Source organism: Anopheles bellator, chromosome X (genome assembly GCF_943735745.2).
Source record: "Anopheles bellator chromosome X, idAnoBellAS_SP24_06.2, whole genome shotgun sequence".
NCBI classification, from domain to species: Eukaryota; Metazoa; Arthropoda; class Insecta; order Diptera; family Culicidae; genus Anopheles; species Anopheles bellator.
In genome coordinates, this window is record NC_071287.1 from 1351808 (window position 1) to 1370992 (window position 19185).

At 44.7% G+C, this 19185-nt stretch overlaps 2 protein-coding genes across 4 annotated transcripts; both read left to right on the forward strand.

Annotated features, from left to right (window-relative positions):
• Positions 1-4697: 4697 nt before the first annotated feature.
• On the forward strand, positions 4698-7338 carry LOC131213358 (transmembrane protein 181). 2 transcript variants are annotated; one of them, XM_058207385.1, is made up of 5 exons: positions 4698-5938; positions 6022-6299; positions 6365-6467; positions 6541-6765; positions 6844-7338. In XM_058207385.1, the coding sequence occupies exons 1-5, from the start codon at positions 5008-5010 to the stop codon at positions 6981-6983; spliced, it is 1677 nt and encodes a 558-aa protein (XP_058063368.1). In that variant the 5' UTR covers positions 4698-5007; the 3' UTR covers positions 6984-7338. The 2 variants fall into 2 exon arrangements, with proteins under 2 accessions (XP_058063368.1, XP_058063369.1); XM_058207386.1 differs by having other exon boundaries at positions 6541-6750; positions 6817-7338.
• A 591-nt stretch (positions 7339-7929) lies between these two features.
• LOC131213692 (myosin heavy chain 95F) lies at positions 7930-18812 on the forward strand. 2 transcript variants are annotated; one of them, XM_058207795.1, is made up of 14 exons: positions 7930-7983; positions 12011-12252; positions 12329-12402; positions 12469-12598; positions 12677-13666; positions 13749-13913; positions 14053-14276; positions 14372-15017; positions 15120-15585; positions 15647-15737; positions 15856-15995; positions 16684-16731; positions 17464-17702; positions 17789-18812. In XM_058207795.1, the coding sequence occupies exons 2-14, from the start codon at positions 12072-12074 to the stop codon at positions 18175-18177; spliced, it is 3783 nt and encodes a 1260-aa protein (XP_058063778.1). In that variant the 5' UTR covers positions 7930-7983; positions 12011-12071; the 3' UTR covers positions 18178-18812. The 2 variants fall into 2 exon arrangements, with proteins under 2 accessions (XP_058063778.1, XP_058063779.1); XM_058207796.1 differs by lacking the exon at positions 16684-16731.
• Positions 18813-19185: the final 373 nt, after the last annotated feature.

Here is a 19185-nt window from a genome sequence, read left to right on the forward strand (position 1 = left end):
ATAGGGAAAAAGAAAACAATCGCAACAAACGGACGACACAGACACACACACACACACACATACACAGACACAGACACAGAGCATGCACATCGAGATTTTTGCACATTTCCAGAGACAAACAAAAGGGAGCAAAACAAACCAATAGCGAAGGCGGTTCGATAAACAGAAGAAACGGGGGAAGAAAAAAGCAGGTGGTGGTCTATCACCACTTGTTTGGCATTTTGTACTATAATGAGGACCTGTGTAGTCACTACGCTATGCACACTCTACTGGGACGATAAGGATGCGACACCCACCCACAAAATGGAGAGCTGAGCTGTTAATTGAAGCTGGACCACGGAGAGGGCTTCAGGGTCAGGAACAGCCACTGGTCTGGAAGCGTGGCCGGAAGGGAAGGGTAGGACTACTGTAGTAACAGAAGCAAAAAAAAAAACGCAAAGAAGGGGCGCCCCGTATCCGAGCAGCCCTGCGCCCTGCGGACCCGCGAGCCGCAGACTGTATTTTGTTTTCTTAGTTAGTAGTACAGACACACATACGCACACACAGACACACTGGTTCGTGCACCATTGTGGTGTGCACAGTGCGTGCGTGTGGCTCATAGAAACAAAGGCCCCAGCGACGGTCGCCCGTTACACAGCCCGTTCGGCTGATGGCGGCTGATCGCACACTTATATAGAAAGGTTTCACGGCGGACTTAAACACTTTGATGCTAATACTAAATAATAAAAATATAAGAATACTAAAACTATTAATACAAATACTGATAATAATGATAATAATATTACAACTACTACCAATACTACCACTTAAAAGAGACTGGTCGAGGCGAGCCACAAGGGTGCGCGTGACACTCCCGTTACCCGGCACGGCACGGGCACGGTACGTACCGTACGTCCGGGGTGAATGGGGTTAAACGGGAGCAAACAAAGTAGTAGAAAGAAGAAGAAAAACAAACCCCGAGAGCCCAGGCTGAGCCCGTGCATGCGTGTTTTGCACCGGGTGTGTTTGAGTGGGACGAATACAGTAACAGCACGTTAAGGACGAAGCGAAAATTCCAGCGGAACGAAAGAGTCGAGCCGCCAAGCTTGGAGGGTAGGTGAGCGTGAGGTGATCCCAGAAACAATATGGAGAAAAAGAAGCGAAAAAAAGATAATTGACTATTTTCACCAGGGAGACGCGGTGACGCGGATCGTCGATCAGCTACCCGATCACTGGCAGGAGCATACATCTTTCTATCTCTCTCTCTCTCTAGGGCCGTGAGGTGTTTTTAAAACCCCTTGGAATGCTTAAATCTTGTTAATTTTTTCGCGGTAACGAGCGGATGCGGAGTTTAAACTTACCGGGTCGGGGGAGGAATTAAAGCAAAACCTATACTAGTTAGTCACTACTTGTAAATACCATTAGCAAGTGAACCATTCTAATCAGATGTACAAGCAAACATACGCACACACACACACACGACCACGCACGCACAAACACACAACACGCAACACAACTCATACACAACTCATACACATGATTAAAATTTGAAGAAGAAAAAAAATAAAATTTAACTAACATTCGAGAAAATTAATACCTATTGAATATCACTTAAGAAACCCGAACAATGCGGAGTATAGCTATGCCCAACAAGAGCGTGCGAAACAACGAACTATCGAAACGGATGTAGCGAGACACCCGAGCCACGTACGAAGAGCGGCTAAGTTCTTCGCTGGGAACTGGGAATGAAACCGCCAAGAAAGCGAGCGCGAGCAGTGGCGTAGAAAGGCGTAGAAGAAGATAGCGTTATACCGAGTAATTACAGCGATTACACGTTTGTGTTACAAAACAGCTGAATATGAGATTTATATACACGCAACACCACCACTACCATTAAGCAAAGCAAAACAACAAAATAATCCAAAGGGCAAGCTACGGTTTGCTGTTTTCTTTGAACTACAAATGGTCCTGTCCGTCTAAGGGAAACGAAGAAGAAACTCCAGTTTTTAGTATATAACAATTGCGAGCAGCAGAACGATGCTGGCCACGAAAGATGGCCCAATCGGCGCTCGCCAACAACTGTTAATGTCGGAAAAGAGTGACGGTGGGAGCCGGAGCCGGTGGGTAGCTAGGAACTACCGTGACGATTCCAAGGGAAGAATAGAAGCTGTGCAGTGAGAAAGGGGTTCACAACGTCAACAACGTGACAACATCAAATATATATAAAAATAGTGTCTTTTATTGAATTTACATTGTCAAAGCTTATGAATTAGTGATTTATCAAACCGGAATTATTTTAGCTATGGAAATTCATGTGAAACAAGAAACGGTTGCGGGAGCCCATACGAACGGACGAATGCTTTGAAAGTTGCTAAGTAAGGTTTACGCCACGGTAGGCGAAAGCAAGGGAAACCAGGCAACACTACATCATCCGGTAGACGCCTCCCTGCGCACTATTCAAAACTGTTAAACATAGTATATTTAAACATTTAAATTAAGCGAGCACTTAACGAGCGGAGAGATGGCACGAACAGTGAACGAAGGGGCCAGCGAGTGTCAAAGTGCAGTATACCTATTGTTACACATTTCTATAAAACCAAACATTCGTGAAGCTAAAGATGGTAAACCCACCACACACAATACGCACGGAAGAGCATGCAACGAAACTAAATTTCGCTTTGTTCAATCGACTATTTCAACGGCCATTTTCTTTCAATTCTAGTAATGTAAGAAAGTTAAAGGATTAAACGTGCGAAGCGAAACATGCAACAAAATCCGAAAAAAACACATATTGAGAATAGAAAAAACAACATAAAACTGATCATTCCAAAAAATTAACGTCAACAACCAATGACGAAACTTAGGTAGAACAAACAGGAAACACAACGGAAACCAACATATAACAACCAACAGATGGCAACACACACAACACAGGAAAGGCAACAGAAACCAATATAGAAAGAAATGAAGAAGGAAAAATTAAGAAAGAAATAGAAAGAGAGAGAGAGAGAGAGAGAGAGAGAGAGAGAGTGAAAAGGGGGGGGGAGAGGGTAGGACTCTATCTCTCCTATACAATATACACATATACAACAGAAGTATTTAAAAATACGCAGTCAAAAGTCTCTTTATGTGTTACTAAATAATTTGACTTGTTACAATCCTGCGTTACAAGAAAATCACAACCGAACAACAAATCTGGTGAACGAACGAGAAAAACACATACAAAACAATTACAAAGAAGGAACACACACACACACACACACAAACGACCAGAAAACTTTTCTATGCTATTCATTACCAGAAGTTAGCAAAAACTATGCTGAAGCGTACCAAGTCAGACAATAAAGATGAAAACAAACTTACCAATATAAGTTAAACTCTAAACGTTGTCTTTCCGTTAACTGCAGTGTCCAATATTCATGCAATCGAATACTCTGTTCATATGCGAATGGTGTGATGTTTTGGTGTACGAAACAAGAACGAATTTTTAAAATGATCCCCTTTTTTCATGTTGTTCCCAAGGCGGGAAAAACTTCTCTGTTACGCCCCTCGGTCATCCCTTGGCTATTGGTAGGCTGCGTATATTGACCGCTCAGTATCGATCGTCGCACCCTGCGGTGGAGTTAACGGTTAACGGGCAGCAGCATGGCGTCGGCAAACCCGATAATCCACCCGGCCTCCGCTTCCGATGGACTTCTCCGATGTGCTGGATGTCGTCGTGTTGGCGCAGTTGAAGAGTTTCCCACACAATTGAGGAGGAACAAAACACATGTAATCGGTACGAAGTCTCACGAAGAAGAGAGATTTATTTTACACTCATGAATTAGGAAGTGTACAGTCGCAGGCGACAATAGGCTAGGCCACACCTGGAAGACACCGGCACCGGCTCACGGCTACACCAACAGCTGTCTCCAAATACGAAGTATTGACCAAATACCCGCATCCGCCGCGCCACCGGTGTTCCTCTCCATTGGAGGGCCGCGCCGATTGCGGTCCAGCTCGCCGAGTTAAATGCCTGAATCTTGCCAAATGTCTTGCAGTACCTGAACTGAAAGGCTAGGCTTTTGCCCTGAAAGGCGGATTCCTTGGTGTTGGTTGATGTGGCGGTACCTAAGAACCCGACAGCAATCGGAATCATCTCGCCAGCGTGGTATTGTGGTATTTCTCGGCAGCGCCTTGTATTGGCCAGTCCAAGTCACTGCTGCAGCCACGGCATACGAGCATCGCCGTCGCCTAGAATCACCTAGAAAACCGGTAGAACACCTCACAATCGAACAGCGCCATTTCGCAACGTCCTAAGCGACTAGATCTGACGTTTCGCAGGGGCCTGGTTTGTTTGGTCCTCGTACCTGACGTTCGTCCCGTCCTTCTATGCTGCGTCCACGTGTTCCTAGAATGTGAGGATTGAGGCAACACGTGCTAATTGTTCTGCCTGCCTGAGCGCCATGGCGTGCTGCACGTCACGCCTGCGATGAACTGTCCCGCAACCCCATCTCCCAAAAAGGTGGTATCACGCTGGCGGTTCTGAAGCACGAGTTCGGTGTACGAACGATGAACACCGGCTGTGTATTCAAACACAGATTGTTTTGGCGTTTGTGCCCAGCACGATGCATCATGTTCCATTGCAACTCGCATGCGCATTCCGAACCACGCGAGTTTTTTATTTTCTTTTGGTCTACCATGGTATTTGCTTGGCAGCTCTCGCCAAACACAAACAGACCATACCAGCTGGAAGTGTATTAAATAGTTCTACTGCAACTATTGTGCTGGTGTTGTTATGTCCATCGTCAATTGTGTTGGGAATAACCGGCGTGCTTGGTCTCGGAACGAGCAGCTTTGGTCAACAGGGACCAAATAAGATGTAAATAAAGTGGAGGTGCCTGTGACCGAAACGCCTTTCACCTGTGAACTGTACCGCACCCCTCATAAACCAAAAGTCCATCGAATAGAAGTTCAACATACGACCACTGTGTAACTACGCAAAATAACTTCAATACTGTACGGGGTGGCTTCTGGAACACCTTTACCATGGCAACCACTGCACCGAATGTTCCGGAAGACCCGTCGAAGATCAGCTACTCGTACGCTACACCGAGCGGTATTTGCGTGCGCTTCCGTCAAAGCCTGGCCCAGTTTAGCGATTTGTTTAGTGAGTTCAACAAATATATCGCGCCGGCCTACCATCATGACCGGTGCGAACGGTCTGTCCACATGCGTCTCTACTCGATGAACAAGCGCGAATTTGCAACCGTGTTTTTGGCATTTTTCGCGTGCTTCGGACTTGCCATCTTCATCGGGCTCGCAGGTCCACCGATCACGGTGATGACACAGGTGAATGGTAATGCGCTGCTGTCAAACGCGAGCGATGAAGGTGGACCCGGTAGGAGCAGTACTGATTTAAGCTATCTTGCACGTGGCCCGTTCGTGATACACACTCCGCTAATGACGACCTACTCGCAACAATTGTGGATTATTGCAAAGTTGACGACTGACAATACGGACGACGAGATGTTCGACAAACGGTTCCATGTAAACGTGCAGATTGCGGGTCTTTCGGCGGACCATAAACCAATGCCAGTGCGTGGAGCGGGCACAAATGGCGCGGCTGTTCAGTTAAAGAACCGTACGCGACATCTCAGCTGCAGCGATCAGGACTGCGCCGAGTTCACTGTGTTGCACATTGGATTTCTGGACTACGCCCACTACATCCTCACTGTGCGGTTCTACGGGCTGGAAGCGTTCCACCAGCGCTACACCATTCACACCGTAGAGTTCTACCTTAAGTCGTATAATCCGGCCTTCACGCAGATCGAGATATGGTTCCGGTTCATATTCGTCCTTTTTACGTTCATTGTCAGCTGTTGGTTCGCGCACGCGTTACGTCGCTTTCCGCTATGCGACTGGTCGATTGAGCAGAAGTGGCTCTCAATACTCCTTCCACTGCTGCTGCTCTTTAACAGTACGTTTTGATTTCGACTTTCTGCCTAAAGCAAATGTTTTATAATTCAAAACAATCTTTTGCTCGTGTTTTCTACTATACAGACCCCATCTTTCCACTCATCTTTATCGCGAACAGTTGGTTTCCTGGGATGACCAACGCGCTGATGCAGGCCACCTTCCTGTGCGCCATCCTGACGTTCTGGCTATGCGTCTATCATGGGATGCGGCAAAATGAGCGCAAGTTTTTAATCTTCTATCTTCCGAAACTGATTGTAGTTCTACCAATCTGGCTCGGTGGAGTAGTACTTAGCATCTGGGAAAAGTGCGACGAGTTGAACGATCCCACTTACAGCCACTTCGATGATTCGGAAAACTACAATGTATGCGAAGATGATGCGGCTCAACTCATGGATGGTATTCACACATCGTTCCTTCCCATTTGCAGGGTTTAAAGGTATTCGTCTCAATCGCCGGTGCCATGTACTTGCTGTACTTGGGTCTGTTAATTCTGAAAGCCTATTCGGAACTACGCTCGATGCCATACTTTGGTAAGAAGTAAACATTTTAGCCAACTGTTGGTGCCGTCGGTTTAAACTCGTCGTACCCTCTTTTGCGTTACAGATATGCGCCTGAAGTTTCTCACGCTGTTGATGGTGATTGTTCTGTCGATCACACTGATCGTAACGCTGCAGCATTTCGGCTTCGACCCGTTGGAGGACAATTTTACGGCGCAGTTGTCCACGACGTATAAGAGTTCAGCTCAATTTATGTGTTTCTACGGATTACTGAACTTTTACATCTACGCTATGGCTTACGCCTACGCACCCAGTGGTCCGGCCATTCACGGTACGTCTCTGCGCCCAACTCTAAACGGTCGCTGAGTCAGTCTCAATACAGTCCCGTTTGCCTTTGTACTTCTCGCAGAGCCCACAATCGCCAAGGATAATCCCACGTTCTCGATGACCAACGATTCGGACGAGGAGGTAATGTACGGGTCCGATGAGGAAAGCCGCCGACCATTGAACGCAACTTGCCGAAAGGGCAACGATTACGACAGTGACTAAACCTATGTTGTAGAGTCATCGGTGTGTTTTAGCCATCCATTTGTTTTAGCGGGTTGGTTTTGGTCAAACACGCCACTGCAACGGAAAGACACATTATTCATTAGGTTATCAGTGAGTGCGTTAGGCTGTGTCCATATGCCTGGGTGAAACAGAACTTTAACGTTTTTTGCTGAGAATCGGTTCCGAAAATTGTGTTTCCAGTGGGACCGGGACAGCAAAACGGACGAATAGCGAACATGGGTTTCTAATTTCATCATTCCGGCTGAACTTACGAGATAAACAATACTCGCCGAAGCCACACCGTCGTTTATGATCCCGGATTCGATACTGCAGCTGTCAATAAACTACACCTGTTCACACCTTCCTAGGCGAATTTCGTTGAACCGTTAAAATGAACCTTCAAAAAGAATATTTATTTGGTTCAACTACACAAAAACATAAAGCATAAAGAGGAGTTTTTCTTTAGCTCCAAAGAAAGAACCAAGTGTTGCCAATTGACTGTGGTGTAACGTAACGCACGGCCACTCGTGGACGCTAAGGCAATTATAGAGGAACTAAGGTTGTAAACAAAACGCAACAACAACTTCTCTCAAATATTTTCTTTTGCTTCCGATACGGGAGAACCTTAAATTAAGAAGAGATTTAAAAAATCACCTTTGCCATACATATAAAGTTTAATCAATTAGTTTGTTTTTCGTTTGCTATGTGGTGTAACATTTCTTTCGATCAGATATTCTCACTAGGCGAAGGCAAATTCAACATCACAAGGAAAATCGGATCGCGCTTCGTTACTCCAGGATCTCTATAGTAACTAACTGACAGACGCGTCGTAACGGTGCCGGCGTAGGTGTGTTGATGATGCAGTGCAATTTCCATAACGCTACGTGTGCCATATTCTCCTTCCAGACGCATCTTTTTCAGTAGGCCCTGAACCGTCAAACGGTGTGGAGTGAGACAGTGAGGAACGGTGATCGAAGCGCTTCCGTACTTCCAGCTGCTGGTAACGAATCCCCTCTGGTATAAATTAGCAAGCAAATCACATCGAATTGAAATCTTACATCAAAGTAAAGACATCGGACAGCGGCTTGTGCGGTGTCGTACGTAATTTAGAAACGGTTCAAATTTGTCCAATGTGGGGTCGCCGTCGTGTTTAGTATCGCTTTCGGTGTTTTGATACGGTACACCTTTGAAGCAGTCAAACGGCAAATGGGAAGAACGAACCGAAGATAATATTCATCGTTCGCAAGGATCTGCTGTTGGGTATGCTGCGGGCGAGTAAGAAACCATCCCTTCCATTCGAGTGTGTGCTTTCGTTTGTGCGGAAGTGGGTGGGTGGCTTGATGTGCATGCGGCCAGGTTAATGCATGGGAGCGTGTGTGTGCCGCCTAGCGAGAATCGCTCTTATAACAATCAATTACCAGCAGCAGCAGCAGCACCACCACTACAACGCAACTATAACACAATTTCCCCAAACCCATTTACCCGGAAACGGTTTCTGTGCCGATGCACGACGGGAGGAGCCCTATTCATAAACCCCACGCTTGTATGGCAACGTTGGCGGCAGCTGCTACTGCCCCAAACTTGCAATGTATTGGGCGTAACATACACAAACGCAAAACTTTTTTTCCTCCGGTTGCAAACAGATACGGGAACTGTGCTACGTGGATTCTCGACACCGGCGGTCTGACTTAACTCGAATGTCACGGTAGTGCGAACCATTAAATTAGTGAGTGGTCGGCTAGAACACCTTACCGCAGGAGCACCTGACAGGGAAAATAGTCGCAGGTAATTGAACCCGCTTTCCCAGAGAGAATTTTAGCCACGTAACAAACATCATGTACTTTCCTGTCTCTTGTAGCGATTGTTTCCGAGAAACAAGACCATAATATATGTTTGTTAACTCAATTAATCCAACATTAAAGTCAGTTGCCTACTAGCCTACGGCTGCAGCTTGCCTACTTGAAGTCCGGGCGATACATAGCGGTGGCTTATATGTTCGTTTCCTAACAACCGTAACCGCTGTATTAATAGTTATCTGGCAATTACAACCACTGGGCGGTTTTGGCCTGCAAAAAAAAACAATGTTTTTCTCTGTTGCTTGCTGTAACATTGTGTTTTTACGGCCGGGGTTGTGAGCCCCGCGCCAAAAGCCCGGCCTCGCCGGATTCTGGAATCGAACCCAGGCCAGCTGTGTGACAACGACGGGCCTTATCGACTCCTTCATCAACGGTGTATTATTAGAATCAACAAAATTACAGTAGTAACTACAAAATTACCGACGATCCTGAGCCAATTAGCCAATGCCACCATCACTGCATGGTGTGTTGTACACGCTCGGGTGTCGCTTAGTCTTGGAGAGGTGTTAGTTCCGCTGTCTTACCTTGATGGTAAAAAACCACCGTCCACTTGATGATAAGAAGTCACGAAATGCTGCTCTTTATCGCCCTTCGGCGTAAAGTAGATATGATAGCATCCACTTGATTCCTCATTTCTTTCTGCTGACAGACCGATACAGAACGGAAATGTCAGACTTCAAAACCATGATTTGCTATGGATCCGATCTTATAGCCATGATGCATTCTTCTTATTCGGCTACAACCGCCGACCGGTCTTACTCTGCACCAAATGCAATGTTAGGCTCTGTTGCTTTCTGTAACTTTGAAGCCACGGTCCATTACAAAGGTGAACTTGCAGGCAACAGCAGAAGCACACGCATGCCAGCAACAAAGTGACGTGGTGTGCCCCGACGATTTTCGCGCTTGTTTGTCGGTCCTTCTTCTAACCGACCTCTTCCATTTCAGAGAACAATGCTCCCGGCAGCAATGCCGTTGCATATCTGTGGATTTCAGAATCTGAAGGGTTTCAGCATTGAAAGGTTTTTTTTAATTGAGCAAATTAATCCAAACCTTTTGTACGTTATTAACGACGTACAACTTTTACCTACTTTTCACGAGATTTTGTAATATTTTCATGCGGAAATATTGGAAAACTAGTCATTGGCAGAGCTTGTCCTAGACCGTTTTAAACAAAAAAGGTACGGTGTTTACCTTACCTTGGTCGCAAATTATCTGAAATCAAAATCCATGAATATTCAAAGTATCATTACGTCCCCCTTCCTATTTAATTACCGTCATGCAGTGCATTCTCATACACAAAATTATACAACAAAACCGATCCTATTACATCCAGAGCAGAATTTCTTTTATATGCATTCCACATTCGCAATGCAAACTATCGTAATAACATTACAGAAACTTCACCGAGCGTATGTCTTCCGGAGGGTGCTGCCGCCGATATGCTTGGTCACAAAGTGGACCAAATGCCGGATGACAGTGTGCCGGTCACTCGTGCCCTAGCTTCACTGCATACCACCAGTGTTTAAAGGCAACTTTCAAAGCAACGGGAACCATGATCACGATCATTTTGTTGTCGTGTGTCGGTTTACTTGTGCAGAATAGGTACTACAATCGTATCAACCATATGATTGATGTTGTCATACGCACCACCCCTTAGGCTTGCCCAGTGCTTGCCGCAAACGCGACCATCGGGTGATCATTGTCGACGATCATCCGGCTAATACAGCTGGTAAGCAGTTCGATACTGAAACACAGAGAAAACAGTCCAGCTCGTCAGCCACGGTTTCGGTCGACCACCGTTGGTTTTCTCGCTAGGTCGAAGTTCACGTGTTCATGTTTCCTACTAACACCGCTCGCTTCATCTGGATTGTCACGTTGGTCGTGATCATTGGAACAAGTCTGGAAAGTTTGGTCGGTATTCCTGGTCATGGTTTCATACATGGTCCTTGAAGTCGATGAAGTGGTTGTGAGTGGTAGCTTATTTTATGTGCCCTTACGAGTAAGTTATGGTTCAATAAAACAACACCATAGTTTGGTTTCCGTTATTGATAACACCAGTATTATCCGCGTCGGTGATTCACTGTGAAAAGCGCCCCTGTCTCAGTGACAGGGGAACAACGTATGCAGTGGGGATGTGGGTTCGCGGTGAAATCATAACTGTTTGATGTTGGCACAAGGCGTTAAGTGCTCTTAAGAAACTCAATCTTTTTCTGAAGTTGTGCAACATGGTGAAACAATACACAACATGCACAATACAATGAACGCTTTTGCAACACACTTTTGTGTTGGTGATAACCTTTAGTTACATCGTTTATTGTTATTTAATGGTTTCGGCAATCCCATATATTTTTCCGTTTGACTTTCTCTAGCCATGGTTCGGTGCTCCTAGTAATCAACTAAATAGGAGTTATACGACTGTGTAAGGTCAAATAAATGCGTGAAGTCTTGCAACCCATTTCGAGTTGCTTTAGATGATACTTTCTCTTTTGATACATTTCTCTCTTTTTTAATCTTTTACGCTGTGGTTTTGCTAATAGAGAGAAAAAGAGAGAGAGGGTGGGTGGCGTAACGGATTGCGGAGGAGCGAGGTAGCGATCGTGACTGTTTTCCTCCAACTCTTGATTTGCTTTCCACAATTTTCATTTTTGTTATCGATTCATTACACACTTGATAGCGGAATGTATGTAGAGAAAACGCGTGAGGTGTTTTTATGATGACGGCTCCCCATTTCTATCTTTATTTGACTAGAATGGCGTCGATCGAGACACCAGAAAAAAGATGCACTGGTTTCAGCTCAACACAGCGTACAGGAAGACGCACTCCATACAGTTTCGTCCAGTTTCGTTTCGGCAAATTCAAAGGAGTTCTTTATTTGATACAATAATAGAAAACACAATTTAGCTTACGCACTTTAGTGTGTTATTGAATGTAAAATTTACCACTGATGTTGTGAAATAATGATGATCCTATTTTCTATCGTCTTCATCCGATACGGCACGATATTGGTCGTTCGGAAAACAAAACGATGTAGCATAACACATACACGACGAACGTTAATCAAAACATCTTCTGGTACATTCTTGGCTCTACTTGCTGACGATTTGCGTTTATGAACATTTTCCTATTGCTGCGAATTGGAGGAAAGTAACACTGTGGAACGTTTACGTTTAGGAATCTTCATACAGCACCAATCCCGATATATCTGTTCGGTTCGTCTGCATGCGGTCGTAAAATGGATTCTCAGCTGGTCTGGGCACGCGATATACAAGATGGTTACGTGCAGGGTCGCATCACTGAAATCGGAAGTACCGAATATGAGGTTCAACCTCTTAACAGCAAGTTGCCGAAGCGAAGCTGTATGCCGGAAGACATATTTCCTTCTTGTGAGCTTCCCTCCGACCACGACGACAATTGTAAGATTTTTCTTTGCACCACTTTGTTTTCTTTCCAGACATTTCTTGTTACACATTTTTTTCTCAACCTTGACAGGTGAACTACTTTTTCTCAACGAGGCCACACTGTTGGATAACATTCGGAACCGGTACTACAAAGACAAAATTTATGTGAGGTGCAGTTATGGTTTGATATCGCCTTCATTTTTATTCATTCGGTTTTTGTTTAATTTTCAGACATATGTGGCGCATATTCTGATTGCAGTCAACCCGTACAAAGAGATCTCTGGTTTGTACTCTCACGAGACCCTCAAACGTTACAGTGGACGATCAATCGGAGAATTGACACCTCATGTGTATGCTATCGGTAAGGGTTTTATTCATCTAATGCGTAATCAGCGTACTCTCATGTTGTTGCTGTATTCTCTTTTCATCGCAAAACCAGCTGACAAAGCAATTCGCGACATGCGCACCCTGAAAATGTCGCAGTCGATCATAGTGTCCGGGGAGTCGGGAGCCGGTAAAACGGAGAGCACCAAGTACCTGCTCAAATTTCTTTGCGATTCGGGTAGTGCGGCCGGTCCAATCGAGCAAAAAATCCTCGACGCTAACCCGATCCTCGAGGCTTTCGGTAACGCGAAAACAACGCGCAACAACAACAGCTCTCGCTTCGGAAAATTTATCGAGGTTCACTATGACCGACACTGCCAAGTGGTCGGTGGTCATATTTCGCACTATCTGTTGGAGAAAAGTCGCATCTGCACGCAGAGTCCGGACGAACGGAACTATCACGTGTTTTATTTACTGTGTGCAGGGGCGCCACCCGCCTTGCGTGAGAAGTTAGCCCTAACGCGACCAGACGACTACCGTTACCTGGCAGGCTGTACGCAGTATTTCACGCGTGCACAAACTGAGGCGGCGGTGTCAGAGTCTTGTAAATCTCGGATCCACCTGAAAAAAGGACCACTGCGCGATCCGGTACTGGACGATTACGAAGACTTTCGCCAGTTAGAAGAAGCACTTGGGAGACTCGGTCTGAGTGAAGCTGAGCGCATCCAAATTTACTCTCTGGTGGCAGCCGTGCTGCACCTCGGAAACATACGCTTCGAGGAGAACCCGGAGGACATGAAGGGTGGCTGCCGGATCATGCAGGAGTCGGAAGCATCACTAAAAGTGACGGCTCGGCTGATCGGATTAGATGCGTCAGAGCTACGTCAGGCGCTCATGTCGCGGGTGATGACCAGCAAAGGCGGCGGCGTAAAGGGTACCGTTATCATGGTGTTACTGAAAGTGCACGAAGCGAACAGTGCACGGGATGCACTCGCGAAAGCACTGTATTCCAAGTTGTTTGACCATATTGTCACCTTGATCAACCAGAACATTCCCTTCCAAGCGTCCAGCTACTACATCGGTGTTCTCGACATTGCAGGCTTTGGTAAAGATATAAACGTATAATATTTGGTATCTTCTTTTTCTAATATTTTTCTTATATTGTTATGCAATTTTGTCTGTCATAGAATATTTTACGGTCAACTCGTTCGAGCAGTTCTGCATCAACTATTGCAACGAAAAGTTGCAGAAATTTTTCAACGACAATATTCTCGCTGCTGAACAGCTCCTTTATTCCCGGGAAGGGCTTAATGTTCGCGAAATCAAGTACACTGATAATCAGGATATTATTGGTAAGCGTTTGTGATGATTTGTGAGTTACAAAAGAATCTATCATAAATAAGTCTAAAAACAGTTTGTTTTGTTTAAAATCAAAAATAGTGTGATCGGTGCCTATGAAGTAATGCATTCATTTGTCTCTATTTTTGACAGATTTGATAGAATCGAAATCGAACGGTATTTTCAACTTGCTCGATGAGGAGTCGAAGCTACCGCGACCCTCGTTTTCTCATTTCACTACCGAGGTTCATGCGGCCTGGAATGGCCATTATCGACTTTCGCTACCGCGTGCCTCTCGCCTAAAAACCCACCGTTCCCTGCGTGATGACGAAGGATTTTTGATCCGTCATTTTGCAGGCGCCGTCTGCTATAATACGGTAGGTGTTTTATGAACACACACGTTGTGTTTTATTGATATTCATGTTGCGAAGTTCTGTCATTAATGGTGTTGCTGTGTGGGGTCACATTTCAGAACCAATTTATCGAGAAAAACAACGATGCACTACACGCATCTCTGGAAAGCCTTGTGCAAGAGTCAGAAAATGCACTCCTAAACGCGTTGTTTAGCGGAGGGTCGCGGGGCGGCAAACCAACTACGGCAAACGTTGGCAAACTTTCCTTCATCTCAGTTGGCTCGAAGTTCAAATCGCAACTGAGCGAACTGCTTGAGAAACTGCGTAGTAACGGAACGAACTTCATACGATGCATCAAGCCGAACAATCGCATGACGGATCATGCGTTCGAGGGAGGTTTGGCGCTCGCCCAGCTGAAGTATTCGGGTACAAACTCGGTATTGGAGTTAATGGAATATGGTTACCCTTCGCGCGTACCTTTCACTGAGTTATACAACATGTACAGCAGCTATCTGCCGGTGGAGCTGGCACGCTTGCAGCCGCGCACTTTCTGCGAGGCGATGTTGTACTCGTTGCGGCTTAACTCAACGGATTTTAAATTTGGCATCACAAAAGTATTTTTCCGACCGGGCAAATTCGTCGAGTTTGATCGCATTATGCGTTCGGATCCGGAAAATCTGAAAGCAATTGTTGCGAAAGTGAAACGCTGGATGGTGCGGTCGCGCTGGACAAAAAGTATTCGTGCGACGCTTTGCGCGATCAAAAGTACGAGTGTCGTTTCCACTGCTTCAGTGTCTCAGTTTATGTAGCATACAATAACGGTTTCTTGTTTTATTCTTCATGAAATCCATTATTCCCTCAATTTAGTCAAAAACCGAATGATCTACCGCGGGAAATGTATCGTATTGCTGCAGAAAACGATCCGAGGCTACCTGGCACGTAAACAGCACCAAGTAAGGCTTCGGGGCATTACTAAAGTGAAGGCAATCAATGCCAATCTTGGCAAGATGCACGCAATCGCAGGCCAGTTGCGGTCATCTGATCGGGATAGGATGCAGGAACGTATTCGAGTCGTTCAAGGTCTGATTTCTGAAGCCATAGCACTAATTAAGGCGAACCCGGTGATCAGTGCTACCAGCATCGACCTGCAGTACAGTAACATTATGAAACGTTTCGACGAAGACATGAAGCTTATCAACGTGAAGCTACAGGAGCAAAGAAACGCCGAAGAGCAAGAACGGCTAAACAATATCAAACTAGCCTTGGAAGCTGAACAGCGCAGAAAGGAGGAAGAAGAGAGGCGCCAGCAAGAGGAGGAAGAAACTAGAAAAAGGTGGTTACTCAAAAATCGCTTCTCGCTCCCACAGTTATAAGTGTTTGAATTCATTTTGCAGAAAAGCGGAAATCGAGGCTCGCCGCAAGGAAGAGGAGCTGAGGCGTTTGCGCCAGGAAAATGAGGATCGTAAAGCAGCGCTTGCTCTTCAGGTTAGTAGTCATTTCTCATACATCTGAGTAATAATGCTTTCATGGGTACAAACACATAACAAGAATAAAAAATTTATTATTTGTTATCATGGTTCACTTTCTACTTATCCGTTTTCAGGACCAACTGGAAAAAGAGGCACAGGAAGATATACATTACAGACAACAGCTGGAGCAGGAACGACGTGATCATGAGCTTGCCGTACGTCTGGCGCAGGAATCAAATGGACAGGTTGAAGAGAGTCCTCCCGCGCTGCGCAAGTATGAAGCCTACTGTTCTCTGTTTGCACCACTTGCTAGATTCACGACACATTGCATATTGAACATATTAAACACAATTATTGCATTTTGTTTCTGCTCTTTTCTGATCGTTTCTGCTCGTTCCGATCTGAACACCCACGATTTTTTCTAGTTTTCCTTAATCATGATTTACGTTTTGAACACAACAATTCATCAAACAACATCAAACACTATTATCTGCGAAGTATATAGTCTAATTCCTCAAATCATGTTTCTTCTCATGCGTTTTGTTCTGTTTGTTTTTGTTTCGAAGATATAAATCACCTGTAAAAACGTTTCGCATTAGCTGTCATGATTGGTACTTAGTATACACTTAATAATATAATAAAATAACAACTACTTTATTGGGTGTTGGTAAAAATGGGTAACGGTTTCCTGGGTTGTGTTTATAATCTATTTTCTGCAACAACGAGCTAAGCACTACTTTAGTTTCTTTGTTTATTTACTTAAGAATACACTTACTATTAGGCATTCCATAATTTCAGTTTAGTTACTCATGTTCTATGGTTCATTTTCAATGCATAGAATACAATATTTTAGCATGTTTTGCCGATCGCAAACCGTTGTTGCCACACGATCACACTCACAATTTATAAAAACAACATTCTTTGTTTGTTTCCATCGTGTTCTTCAATCACCAATACTCTAGCGGTACTCCAGAAGTCGCGCCCCTGGGCAACGCAAATCGATTGATAAGGTACATTTGTAAATTTTCAACATTTTATCCCGTCCACAAACCCAAACCCACTTCCGATCGCTTCTCTATATATGTTGTCATTTCTTTTGGTTTTACGAGACCTCTCTTTGGCGGTTTCCCATCGTCCAAATTTCTAGCACACGTAATTTAAACGCAGTAACTGTAACAAAATGCCAGAATCCGTTTTTTTTTGTTTTTTTTTTGGTACACTTTCGGTAAAATTTTGAATAAAGATCTATTATTGAAAAAAGGCAAAACGAAGCATCATAATTGTAACACTGCAAATTGTATAATGAACACATTTGGCAAAATGCAAAAGCTCTGGCCAAATGGCAGCGGCCAAACATAAGACACTGTTACCAAATTGACTAAATTCTCTGGAATCGTGCTGTAAAAATGTGTAAATACAGAGTAAACTTCACAGCTCACCGTGTGTGTGTATGTGTTTGTGTACGCAAAGATGCTGTATCTTGTCCTTTTCCAATTTATCAAATTCCATTCCCAACCCTGGCACATCTTACAACCCCCTTGATATACGCCAACAGCAACTAATTCCGCTTGAGTTTTAGTTTTTTGAGAGGTGTGGAATTACCGCTAATGCTGAAAAGCGTAAACTATTGCTGTTGCGTTTGCGGTGACTGTTTTTCGATCTGTACTTACCTGTTCTTTGTTTCTCATGTTTTACTTACGTCGCCGTTACGTATGCTACTTTGTTTCTTATTACACCGGCAGATCGGAAGCAATCCGTGCTCAGCAGCAGCTTGTTGAAAAGCAAAAGCACGATCTTTCGAAATGGAAGTATTCGGAGCTAAGAGATGCGATCAACACGAGCTGCGACATCGAGTTGCTGGAAGCGTGTCGCCATGAGTTCCATCGTCGGTTGAAGGTGTATCATGCCTGGAAGGCTAAGAACCGTAAACGCACCATAATGAACGAAAACGAACGAGCACCACGCAGCATCATGGAAGCTGGTAAACAGATCTAGGACATTTTGCTAGAGACTGGTTGGTTAGTTGGTTAGTAATTTTTTCTTTATTTGTCTTTCTCCGATCTTCAGCGACCCGCTCGCCACCGTTGCTGTCGCCACGGCAGGAAGTCGTGCCGACCGGTAGCGTCCATCGCTACTTCCGCATTCCGTTTGTACGTCCGTCTACTGGTGGTGGCGGTACCGAGACCTTCGATAGAGCGGGGGATGACAACAAGCGTGGTTTGTGGTTCGCCCACTTCGACGGCCAGTACGTCGCACGCCAAATGGAGCTGCACGCAGACAAACCACCGATCCTGCTGATCGCTGGCAAAGACGACATGCAAATGTGCGAACTAAGCCTGGAGGAGACTGCCCTTACACGAAAGCGCGGCGCCGAGATACTCGAACACGAGTTTAACCGCGAATGGGAGCAGCACGGTGGCAAGCCGTACAGTCGGTTGAATGTAAAGAAAATGTAAGATCCTGCAGTGATTTAAAAATATATCAAAGGTAGTATCATTCGCGGCAACATTGGCTGCGTACATTTCGTTAGCCCAGTATTTACTTCTTGCGTTAACTCGCCGATTATTAGGACTATATTATCATATTACTGTTTGTAAAAGCGCAATGCTTGCCAGGAGTGTACTTGTAGCTTTTGTCCATCGTATTAAACGTATTAAATTGGTGCTACTTTTCGTACGCATAGCAACAGCAGCGTACATGATGGAGCTGCTGCAGATGGAGTGTATACCGTGTCTTGGTCAGGTGCCTTTTCTTCCGACAAGTTAAACTAAAAAAAATACAAAGAAAACTATATACTGAGTAGTATGAAATGAGAGAAAGAGGCGGGGCGAGTCTAGGATGCAAAGGATGGTCGAGTTGCTAAGTTGTTTGCTTTGATAGTTGACTTCCATGTATCTGTATACCTTCAAGCATCGACTTATTTTTGAAAATATTTAAAAACCAGATTTATGCAAAATATAGTAGTAGCGTATGTACGGGGTACGTTGAAGAATCGGAATTCGATAGAACAAATTATTACTATTATAACATTTTAAACTATAATCAGTCAAGAGATCGAATTTTGCAATTTAACTGACAATATAACATTATATATGACTTCGATTTCATACATCTTTGTTTGTTTTTTGGTTTTATTTACTGTGCAATGAACTAATATTTTGAAGCAGTGGCTTTTTGTTTCGTGCACTCGGCGTGTTGGTTTTATCAGAAAATTCCGAAAAAGATGATCTAATAGTTCCGAGTGTGGTCCAAACGCACTCCTTCGCGCGGTACATGCAAATTCGCGGATACCTTCCGGTGTATTGGCGGTAAACCATCTCCTTACAGACTTTGAAGTCCCCTGAAATCTATGATCAATCGATGGCCCACGGCGAAGCCAGGTCTGAGCATGTGATCACGGTTGTTGCTGCTATAGTAGACGTTGCCGCGTGCAGGCCTATTTTGCACACCACTGGATAACCGGT

Excerpts from the sequence above, each read along its gene's own strand:
- LOC131213358 (XM_058207386.1), top strand. The coding sequence starts at position 5,008 with ATGGCAACCACTGCACCGAATGTTCCGGAAGACCCGTCGAAGATCAGC. Across the intron at positions 6,300-6,364 it reads ATGATTCGGAAAACTACAAT|GGTTTAAAGGTATTCGTCTC; the intron begins GTATGCGAAGAT and ends TCCCATTTGCAG. Across the intron at positions 6,468-6,540 it reads ACGCTCGATGCCATACTTTG|ATATGCGCCTGAAGTTTCTC; the intron begins GTAAGAAGTAAA and ends TTTGCGTTACAG.
- LOC131213692 (XM_058207795.1), top strand. The coding sequence starts at position 12,072 with ATGGATTCTCAGCTGGTCTGGGCACGCGATATACAAGATGGTTACGTG. Across the intron at positions 13,914-14,052 it reads TGATAATCAGGATATTATTG|ATTTGATAGAATCGAAATCG; the intron begins GTAAGCGTTTGT and ends TATTTTTGACAG. Across the intron at positions 14,277-14,371 it reads GCGCCGTCTGCTATAATACG|AACCAATTTATCGAGAAAAA; the intron begins GTAGGTGTTTTA and ends GTCACATTTCAG.